Below are 12,188 nucleotides of genomic sequence, written 5' to 3' on the forward strand. Positions count from 1 at the left end.
TTGCTTCACCTGCCCATCGCCTCAGCTCTCCCTGTAATTAACTCTTAGGGGAAGAAATTGTGATGAAAAATAAGAGTCCTGTTGACTTTCTTCAGTTAAAAAGAAGCTTTTGGCCTATTAGTCATGGTGTCACTAATGTGAAAAATATACTACTTCCTGGGCCAAGATTATAACACCTAATCACAGAATTCTCAACAATCTCTTATACAAAGAAGATTTTATTAATGAAAAGATCACATAAAACAAAGTTCTTGTATACAATGTTATCTGTTTACAAATGTGGAAAAGTTAATATTTACAACATGTTCCATACAGTACATGATAATTGTTTTATATGCTTTAATAGTATGCTAAATAGATCAAAAACATCAAAAAACTTTAAGAAATAATGCTTAACGAGAAACAAAATTTTAAAAATTCTTTAATATTTTAAAGTAGGTTGTATAAATCATTTTATCAGGACTTTTTTTTCCCCATTTGATTGGCACCAAAAATATTAACACATTTTGAATATTTAGTTACTTAGCTGCAGAAATGAATTCTACATAACATCTGAGAAAGACACTACAGCACACAGTTTTTGTAGGAAAAAAAAAGAAGTTAAAGGAAAAGCATAAGCAAATCTAAATGATCATAATGCAATGTTGGGTGGTCATAAACATTTAAAAAATGAATTAATTGCACTTGGCTTAATTTAAAAAAGACTAAAATTTCATTTACTAATCCTTTAGGACATTTTATTTAAAAAATGCAAAGGATCAGGGAGCAGCATAACACAATCAACATCATACACTCTTATAGTAAGCACCTTATTTCAGTTGCATGATAGATATGTGAAGTTTCTAAAATAATGAGACAATAAAATTCACACATGTAAGATGACAATGTAGAATAAGTGGATTTTAAAAGTTGAATGCCTATTATAAAATGTTTTGGTATGTCAACTTTTTTTTTTTTTAACTATTTTTATCTTATAACGTTTTTCAATTTTCTTAGAAATTCAGTGTAAAAGCTACCAAAGTAGTTCAAAAACATCAGAATAATGTAATAAAATATTTAAATTGATTTTCCAGGATTTCCAAAAAGTTCAAATATATGTAAGCCTATTTAAAAAAAAAAAAAATATATATATATATATAGTATATGTATGTATATGTACGTATGTACATACAAGGGTAAGTTTTAAATATTTAAGCAAAGAAAAATCTTGATTTTTCCATTAAAAAAAGTGAAATAGCATAAAAAGTCTTAAAAATACTTTCTAAAAGTAGAATCTTCATAAATAGAAAAGGAAGATTCCTCTAATTGCTCCTCCCACACAATTTAAAAAATATTACTAACCTGCACAATTTGGTTTTCAGGCATATTGCTGTCACTAATCTTTGTGGAAATGAATTGTATTATTCTTGAAATCTGTTTTCCCCCCCTTCCCAGTAGAACAGTAGACAATGAAGCTTTAAGTGCAAAAGAAGAATGTAACAGTGATTCCTTCCCCCACCCCCAAGGCTGGAGATTGAACCCAGGGCCTCATAAATGCCAGTCAAGTCCTCTACCACTAAGCTACACTCCCAGCCCAGCAGTGATTCTCTTAAGACAGTGCATTGGTCACCTCCAGTGTAACAGGTATTTGCTTCAAAGTAATAAGATAAATGTTTTCAAGTATCTGAATGACCGCCAGCACTCTGCTCTTTTCTATCTTCGGAAGCTGAGTGAACAAGCAGAGATGTGGAAGCTTTAAGGCTGCTTGGCTCTGAAGAACTGGGCGCCTGTGAATTGTTGCTCTGCACTGGGGCAGTTTCAGTAATATCACTCCTTGGACTTACCCTATTTAGAAGAAAAGGAGTGGACATACATACATATATAAGCACAAATATGATGTCAGGTGTCCTTATTACTGGTATTCATTTTTCATGAGTTTTACCCCAAACTAATGTAGATCTTAATCAGAGAATAAGCTATTAAAACTCTTAGTATACTCTAACACTTCAAAATACAAATAATTTAAAAAAATAGTTTCTGATAACCTTAGAAACTTCATCAAGCTACCCATGCATAGATGGAGCATTCGTGTTTCATAGGGAGATAATGAGGCCAGATTACTGCCCATGGTTTGGCATGGTGGATTTCCTACCAAGAACAAGACTCCATGAAAGAGGCTGGGAACAAAAAGATGAGTGAGATTTTAGTTCTGCCTTTGAGGATTTTCAAATATAGTGGAGGATAAAAGTATATATCCAACTATAGTTCAGGTATACAAAAGCTATCATGAAAACACAGAGAAGGTGCATTTGGCCCAGTTTGAGGGCGCAGGGCAAGATAATCTTGAGACCTTAAAATTAGTTAGCTGTCAGCATTCTGGCTAACTTAGTGTTGACCTGTGTTTGGATCTCTTATAATCATTTGGGAAAATTCATTAAAAATGTCAATATCCTTCTTCCGTCCAGAAAACAAAGATTTTGTAATCATCTTTAATCATGACACCTTTCAGACATAATTATAATGTAGTATTAATGAAAATTTAGTCTATGTTTCAGAGGAATGGTAAATGTTTACCTAAATATATAGCAATGCTTAACAACTGCCACAGGAAATGAACTTTATTTTCCTTCTTGAAAATATATATATAACTCTTCTTTAAGTGAAGAATCAAACTAATAAATAGCACATTTATAGCCCGAACCCAAAATCCCTGTATTAAAGAGTAGACATGTCATATCATAAAATGCTAACTTGCCAGATAGGTTATGCTTTAATAAAAAATGGATAATGAGGTTATTAAAACTGTGATGACTATAGATAACAAAATTAAATCTTACCTTCCTGCACTCCGAGAACCCTCAGACACACTGCTCTTATCCTTCATGCTGCCTGCCCGGCCTTTCCTGTTGGCTTGCTCCCCAGAGAGTTTGCAGGTAGAGGCTGCTGGGGAGGCAGGCTCACCACCGTCCTGCTCTCTTAATTTGGGGGTGCTTGCTCTGTCTGCTCTCCCCTCTCTCACTGATGTTTCTGGAGAGGTTTGGACTTCTGTCAAAGTTTCTTGTCCTAAGTAATCATGGTCAGTGATTGCTACTGCAGAAGTGCCATGATTTGTTGTAGCTCCTGTGCTGGTCCCCATGGATTTGGAAATGACTTTCAGCTTGTGTGAACGTGGTTTGTAATGCTTCTTTTTGTGTTTCACTTTAGAATTATGCTTTAAAAAAAATTCACATGACTCCTGTAGCACTCTTCGACTTTCACTGATCGGACTGTAGGAAAATTCAAGGAGAGAATTTACTCAATAGATTTCAAGTGTTATTGTAGAAGTCATAAAGGAAATCATAAATCTTTTGCCCAAAATTCTCACTGTTTAAATTAGAAATTCTATATGATTTATGTTATTTATAAAATCTTGCAGTATAAATACCATGAAATAGTAGATTTTTATGGAGTGAAACTTTATGCACACTTACATGCTTTTATCAGCAGAAACAGAAAACTGGCAAGAAATCAAACAGACAAAAATCAAAGAATGAGGGCAAGGAAATTCAAACCAACATAAAATAAGGAACTCACTGAATTTGTATTTTTAAATACATCAAATAAGAAAATAAACCATAAGAAAAAAGACATGAATATAATTAATGGTCTTTGTTTAAATTTGTTTTCTTTCTAACATTAAAGTCGACAGGTTAACAGTGAAGTTATAGTGTGGGTGTATAAATATGGGATAATCATATAATAATAGCACACACAAAAAATAAAGCCCAGTTAGGCTGGGCATGGTGGTACATGCCTATAATCCTGGTGACCCAGGAGGCTGAGGCAGGAGGATCATAAGTCTGAGGCTAGCCTCACCAACTTTGTGAGACCCTGTCTCAAAAAAAAAATAAAAAGGGCTGTGGATGTAGTTCAGTGGTAAAGCACTTCTGGGTGCGCGCGTGCACACACACACACACACACACACAGCCCAGTTTAATGCAATTTTTCAGATTTTGAAAACTTGTTCATGCAAAGATTTATGGTTCTGAGATTTGTATCACAAAGAGTTCATTAATCAAATAAATGGGGAACAATTAAAATAACCCTACAGTATATTATATATAATGTTCATAAGGAACTAAAAGGAATTATAGATAAACATATATCATAGGATGTTCTGGAAGTTGAACTTTTACCATTTTAGGTAAAAGATCTTGATATTTTGATATATTTATTCTAAAACAATGGCAGATGATTCAATAGGTTCTTACTCTCTCTTGCGATTTCGTTTAAAAAACCCAGCCCACTCTGTGCATGTTTTTTTGCTTCCAACCCAGAAGACAGCAGAGATACCGACAATTAATGTCATCAGATATTTTATCATGAATAGGGCCAATTCTGGTCGAGCTTCTGCTTTTGCCTACAAAAAAAATTGATATGTTTAAAATTCAGAAAAAAGTCTATATTGTCAATGTAAAACTTAAATATAAATCTTTAGTGTGTTTTATTATAGAAGGTTTGAAATAACATACTATAATGAACAAAGTGCAGCACATTTTTACCTAAGTTCTGAATGAAGAACCTTTATATATCTGTACCTATATCTACATATCTCTATATCTTAGAAGGAAAAAATACTGAAATGATCATTTAGGAATGATCTTCTAAATCCTGTCCTAATTTTTTGGCCCTACAGATACAGCAGTTCTCTTACAATTACCTCTAAATATTTATTCACCTTCCTTCACCATAATTTACCATGACTATAAAATATAAGTTATTATAACAATTTATATTTAGTCTTTTACACATTTATGTTTATGTTATAAAAACTTGGTTGGCTACAGTAAATATTAGTGAAATGTGAAAATGAAGATATTTCACAAAAATTAAAATTATACTTTTGTTTCAAGCATAAACCTTCAAATTCTATTTTAAAATATTGTACAAGAATAAAAATATTATACATTCTTCTGTATATCTTGCTTTTTTTGCACTTGCTAATATTTCTCAGAGACCATTCTACAAGCAACATAGAGGTTTTTTTTTTTCCTTTTAAAGATGTTACATTATGTGGATGAACCATAAATTATTCAAAGAAATTTAGTACTTCCAACCTACTGGCATTTGCAAATAATATTAAAGTGATTATCTTTATATGTGTAAGATAATTTTTAATTTGATACAATAGTTATTGCCATACATCAATATTCAAGAATAATGTATAAAATCTATTTTAAAATAAAATTAATATTAAAAATACTCAAAATGCTTTAAGAAATTTTATACATTCAGAAATTTGTTTCAATCTCAAAAACATCACCCTTAAACTAATCATAAGCATTAGAAACATGTGAAACAGATTTTGTTTCAATTGTATTTTTTTTCAGTTAAGAAATGACAGAATGAATTAAGCAAAAATCAAACTGTTTAATAAGCATGTGCTATGCAAAAGTTATAAGATAAAATGATCAAATTAAATACCCTCAAATAGGAGTTCCCCTACTACTGAAGAAGTAAAAATAATTCAACAGAAGTTACTTCTCCTTTTCTCCCTCTGATGAGGCCTATAGGCCTGCACTTCTGATTCTGTTCTTCACTACTGTTAATCTGCCAATTTAATTTTTAAAAGAATAATTAAAGGAAGTATTTTTACTGTCACAAATGAAGCTACAACTCAAGAAAGAACTCTTGGGACACTTACCCTAGTTTTAGCTGGGTGTCATTCCCTATGTCTGTTGGATTTTGTCATCTGAAATCTAATTTTCAGTCCATGACTAAAGCAAGATCATTTCCAGGAACATTTTGTACATTAAAAATAAATATAACACAATCCAAGTGATAGCTCTTACCTGATAAGGACATGGGATGTGGTACTGACGACAATGGTCAGAGACCCAAGTTATCTCCCAGGTAACCCTGTTCACTTGCTCATAGACATAACATCCCAGAAGTGTCACTAAGGGCACAAGATACAGGCCACTGAAGACTCCAATTCGAATCATAAATTTCTTTAGTTTCTCTTGGTTCCGCCCATCATGCTGTATAACTTGTCGCACATGGTTTAAGGAAATAATGCCAGCTAAAAGAAGAGACAGCCCAACAAACACACAAAGGCACAACGGTGAAAGTACAAAGTAGCGAGAGGCATCCAGGTCATAAAGGCCAACAAAGCAAACTCCACTAATGTTATCTCCTTCAACTTTGTTCATGGCAAGAAGCAAAACAGTCAGAAAACCTGGGATGCCCCATGCAACAGCATGAAACCACACTGCTTTCTGTTCAATGGCTTCACAACTCCATTTTCTTCCTGCAGCTAAGAACCAAGTAATGGTCAGAATCACCCACCACACAGTGCCAGCCATTGTGAAAAAATACAAAAACATAAATAAAATGGTACAAGCCTTATTTTGAGAGCCTAGAACAACAGTGTCACCGACTTCTAGCTTCTCGTCTGCCTTATTGCATGCTGTGCTATTGCCTAGCAAAAAACCAACAAAGTACATAAGAGATACAATGCTGTAACACACAGAGTAATATATAATTGGTCTCTCTGGGTATCTGAATCTTTTAACATCAATTAAAAAAGTAAGAAATGTAAACAGAGTTGCACAAAGACAAAATATTGAAACTATCCCAATAAAACTTTTTGCAAACTCTAGCTCATCATTTTTAAAATACATGTTGGGACATGGAGGTGCACACTGATCAATTCCCAGAAACTTATAGCCTTGCCCCACAGAAGTCTTAAGATGCCTTGGACACCAAATTCCAATGTCTCTTGGGATGTCTTCTGTTTTCTGAGGACCAAGAAACTCTGTGTGTGGATCAAGGGTTATAGGAACAGTCTCATCACAGTATTTCAATCTGTAAAGATAATAAAAAATTAAATATATGAAGTCAATATTTGTACTGATTTGCTATTGAATCTGTGTTTCCCAACTATAAATTATTACCTTATGCATTCATAATTGATGAGAAACCTAAATAGATTACAGGTTGAGTAGAAAGTTTTGAAATTGATTAAGAATTTGTGGTTGTTCATGAGGCCTCAACATATGAATATATATTAAATACAAAGCAGGTTAAACATGAAAGTCTACTAACTGGAAAAACAATTAGTCAAATAATTTTAAAATAAATTCTGCTTTTCAATCCTTAGCATAAAAAGTGAAACAGGTAGCATCACTATACCAGACCTTAAACTATACTACAGAGCAATAATAACAAAAACAGCATGGTATTGGCACCAAAATAGACTAGTAGACCAAAGGTACAGAATAGAGGACACAGAGACTAACCCACATAATTACAGTTATCTTATATTAGACAAAGGCGCCAAAAACATACATTGGAGAAAAGATAGCCTATTCAACAAATGGTGCTGGGAAAACTGGAAATCCATATGCAACAAGATGAAATTAAACCCCTATCTCTCACCATGCACAAAACTCAACTCAAAGTGGATCAAGGACCTAGGAATTAAACCAGAGACTCTCCATCTAATAGAAGAAAAAGTAGGCCCCAGTCTTCATCATGTGGAATTAGGCCCCAACTTCCTTAATAAATAAGACTCCTATAGTGCAAGAATTCAAACCAAGAATCAAAAAATGGGATGGAATCATTCTCAAAAGCTTCTCATCAAAAGAAACAATCAGTGAGGTGAACAGAGAGCCTACAGCTTGGGAGCAAATTTTTACCACTTGCACATCCAGATAGAGCACTAATCTCTAGGGTATATAAAGAACTCAAAAAGCTAAACTCTAAAAAAACCAAATAACTCAATCAATAAATGGGCCATGGAACTGAATAGACACTTCTCAGATGATGATATACAATCAATCAACAACTATATGAAAAAATGTTCAACAACTATATGAAAAAATGTTCAACATCTCTAGAGATTAGAGAAATGCAAATCAGAACTACTCTAAGATTTCATCTCATTCCAGTCAGAATGACAGCTATTATGAAGACAAACAATAGTAAGTGTTGGTGATGTTGTGGGGAAAAAGGTACACTCATACGCTGCTGGTGGGACTGCAAATTGGTGCAGCCAATATGGAAAGCAGTAAGGAGATTTCTTGGAAAACTGGGAATATAACCACCCTTTGACTCAGCTATCCCATTCCTTGGTTTATACCCCAAAGACTTAAAAACAGCATACTACAGGGACACAGCCACATCGATGTTTATAGCAGCACAAACCATAATAGCTAAACTGTGGAACCAACCTAGATGCCCTTCAGTAGATAAATGGATAAAGAAAATGTAGAATATATACACAATGGAATATCACTCAGCAATGAAAAGAGAATAAAATCATGGCATTTGCAGGTAAATGGATGGTGTTGGAGAAGATAATGCTAAGTGAAGTAAGTCAATCCCAAAAAACCAAATGCTGAATGTTTTCTCTGATATAAGGAGGCTGACTCATAGTGGGGTGGGGAGGGGGAGCATGAGAAAACTAGACAAACTGCAGATAGGGCAAAAGGGAAGGAGGAGGAGGGAGAGGGCAAGGGGTAAAAAAAGAATGAGATGGACATCACTACCCAAAGACATGTATGAAAAAGATATGAATGATGTGAATATACTTTGTATACAAGTAGAGAGGTGAAAAAATGTGCTCTATATATGTAATATGAATTGTAATGCATTCTGCTGTTATATATTTTAGAATAAAAAATTTAAAAAAATAAAAAAATTCTGATTTTAAGATTAAATATTTAAAAAATAATTGATCTCAACTAGTAGTTTTCAGACAAAAAAGTTATGGCTTGCCTACTTATAACATATGAATGTCCTGGGGAAACTCGTGTGTGTGTGTGTGTGGGGGGGTGTGTTTTGATGGGGTGCAATCCAGGGCTAGACAAGATCTCTACCACTGAGCTATATCTCCAGCCCCACTTCTGTTTCCTAATGCTAGCAAGCAAAGCAGATTAATCATGTGACTAAGGTGAGGATAACTAAAATGAATGAAATGAAATTCTTCCCTGGATTGACAGGGCAGAGTTCAACTTCTTAAACAAGGGCAAGAACACCAATAAGAATTAAGTTGAGGACCAGCTTACCTCATATCACTGTTTTATTTAGGTTTGGCTGTCTGCCTCCCTTGTTTATGGACAGACCTGAGTGATACATAGGGATATTTCTGTCTTGTATAGAACTTTATCACTGGGTCAAGTTTGTACACACCAGTATTATTTTGTATGTAGTTAAAAGTAGTGGAAGTTTTCAATGAGAAAGCATTTAAATACACCTTAGATAAAAATGGAGAATAAAAAAATATATGCTCATAAGCCAAGCATGGTGATACACACTTATAATCCCAGTGACTCACTCAGGAGGCTGAGGCAGGAGGATCTCAAGTTTGAGGCAAGTCTCAGAAGCCTAGTGAGACCCTGTCTCAAAAGCAAAAATAAAAAGGGCTGGCATTGTAGCTCTTTAGTAGAGCATCCCAGGATATAATGTCAAATATGTGTGTGTGTGTGCATGTGTATGTTTATGTGTATGTATGGGTGTAATGTCCATAAAATGAACATTCATGTATCTACCAGCTTTATTAAACTGTAGAATAATGTAAGTTATGCTATCCTTTAAAATAAAGCACTACATAGGTCTTATTTCCTTCTCCTCCTTCTCAGAAATATTCATTATTAGAAATTTGATTTGTATTTTTCTCAAGCTTTTTAAAATACTATACTTTTTGCAAATAATAACTTCATACAGTATTGTTTCATAGGTTTTGAACTTCACATAAATGACATGCTGAATATCACATTGCAATTCCCCTTTTAAAACTCAACATTACATTTTTTAGACTTACGCATGTTGACAGATTGAGGTCAGCTACATTCATTTTATCAACTGTATGGTAGTATTCTAGTGTGTAAGTATATCACAAACTGGTAATCATTCTTCTGTAATGCATTTTTAGACTTTTTTATTTTACAAAGAGAAATGATTATATAATTGATATTTTGGCTGATGACTCCATGTTTGTACAAGAGTTTCCATAGAAGATTTCCTTGAGTGTAAAAATTGCACCTGCAACTTTACCATACATTATTCAAGTGTTTTGGAAAATGATCATGCATCTACCAAAGTGTGTGAGTTCCACAAAAGTTCTATAGTTACCTCAGTCTAGAAATAAATTACCAAAAAGCTAGTCAGCTTCCTTCCCCCATTTATACATGAGATCTCACTATATCAACAGAATATTTAAAATTCCAAATCCCTAATATCTGGAGAATAGGAAACAAAAGTAATAAATAAAGACTAATGTGCAAAGGTCAGTGAATTGATAAGATTCATTCATGAGTGAATTGTGCTAAAAATCCTATTTTTGTAATATGGACTCTTATTGCAAATGAGCAAGCCAAACAGTGTTTATTATGTTTATTCACTATCACAGAAATGCCCAGACTGAATATTTCTTTTAAGAGAAAAACATATATTCCTGAGATTTACTTCTTTTCATTTTTTGGTACTAGGGATTGAACTTGGGGGTACTTGACCAATGAGCCATATCCCCAGCCCTATTTTGTATTTTTATTTAGAGACAGGGTCTCAGTTGCTTAGCACCTCACTTTTGCTGAGGCTGGCTTTGAACTCACAATCCTCCTGCCTCAGCCTCCTGAGCAGCTGGGATTACAGGCATGTACCACTGCACCCAGCCTATTCCTGAGATTTTTACATCCAATAAAGACAATTCACTTTGCCAAAATATTATACTAACACCAATCTGAAGGCATAAGTAATGAAAAGTACTTTGACCATAACACAATAGACTATTTCACATTATAAGACTGCCTGTTAACAAGTGCTTTAGCATCATTTTCAATTGAAATGCACTTATTAATTTAAGAATCTGGCATAGTACAGTGGGTGAGGAGTGATAAATCATACCAGTAAAGTGTTTTCATGAAGGCAAGGCATTATACATTCTGGGGGAAAAGTTGGACTATTATAATAAGGACAGGAAAAAGAGGGAAAGAAAAACAGTGTAATAGACAACAGTAAGATCCCAAGACTCTCGGGTGGTATGGTGAATATGCATTGCTGTGTGAAGAGTGAGAAGAGGAAAAGGAAGACACACGACAGGTCACAATGAGAGAGGTATCAATCTACTGGCAAGCTATCTAAGGATGGCGGGGCTAAGGTGAAAAGAAAGCCTCATTAGCCAAGAGACTCCTCACATACAAATGTGTGCCTGTGCTCTGATAAGCTGAGGAACCTGCAGGTCTCAGAGAATTAATGTACCTTTTTATACTTTTCAAAAGTATCTCTGGTACCCAGAGCCTAATGAGTGCTATGATCACAGAGTTCTGCTATTTCTTAAAGAGTAGAAGCTGTCACTATGTTTTTGCCACAAAGCTGACTATGGTAAACCCTTCATTATGCTAGAATTATTTGAGCAGGCTAGAATTAGGGTTTTTTTTTTTTTTTTTAATACTTTTTTAGTTGTCAATGGACCTTTATTTAATTAATTTATTTATATATGGTGCTGAGAATCGAACCCAGTGCCTCACACACACTAGGTGAGCACTCTACCACTGAGCCACAACCCCAGCCCCTAAAATTAGGGGTTTAATCAGAAATCTTCCTCTTTCTTCATGTCTTCAAAGTTAGATGCCACAAAAGCTTTAAAGTTTTATTTACAGAAATGAAGAAAATAAAATTTCTCTACTGTAGAACACGCCAGAATTATTTTTATGTGTGGACCCAATTAACATTTTATAGAAGATGTTGTTTATGGGTTTGCTTTCTACAAGTAGGATATAGTTTAACAAAGGACTTATACAATTTTTCAAAACGGGGATTATACTTCTCAATCCTAAGTATTCTCATGTGAGATAAATTTGGTTTGGTTTAATTATAAGAAAAAAAATGTCAGTTTCTTAACAAAATCAAACTACAAAGATCCAAACTCCCAAAGAGTTGGTAATAACAGCATAGGCACCAGTGTAAATTTCTGTAAGTTATAACAACTCTCCTGTTTTGAAATTGAGTAGGCGATTCCATAAAAAGAAAGTGTTTTCTCCAATGGCCTTATCATTTTCAAATATAAATATAAATCATTTCATCTTTCAGTTTCCTCCACAAGTAGTAAGATCCATGACAACAGAAATTTTTGAATTTAAGGGTGCTGAATGACTCACTGGTTTCTTCACCTCTTCTTTTGCTGTCACCATTTTTTAGTTTGACCATCCACGTGGGAAACCCCCCGA

General features: G+C 34.1%; 1 protein-coding gene across 2 annotated transcripts in view; it reads right to left on the reverse strand.

The window, feature by feature from the left end:
• Positions 1–298: 298 nt before the first annotated feature.
• Fzd6 (frizzled class receptor 6) overlaps positions 299–12,188 on the reverse strand; it is a 46,530-nt gene continuing 34,640 nt past the window's right edge. For both annotated transcript variants that reach the window (XM_027953021.2, XM_071602193.1), the window contains exons 4-7: positions 5,811–6,825; positions 4,230–4,378; positions 2,817–3,245; positions 299–1,824 (exon numbers count right to left, since the gene is read on the reverse strand). In XM_027953021.2, the coding sequence (XP_027808822.1) occupies positions 1,656–1,824; positions 2,817–3,245; positions 4,230–4,378; positions 5,811–6,825 (1,762 nt within the window). In that variant the 3' untranslated portion in view covers positions 299–1,655. The remainder of the gene's footprint in view (positions 1,825–2,816; positions 3,246–4,229; positions 4,379–5,810; positions 6,826–12,188) is intronic.

This window comes from Marmota flaviventris, chromosome 15 (genome assembly GCF_047511675.1).
Source record: "Marmota flaviventris isolate mMarFla1 chromosome 15, mMarFla1.hap1, whole genome shotgun sequence".
Lineage (NCBI taxonomy): Eukaryota > Metazoa > Chordata > Mammalia > Rodentia > Sciuridae > Marmota > Marmota flaviventris.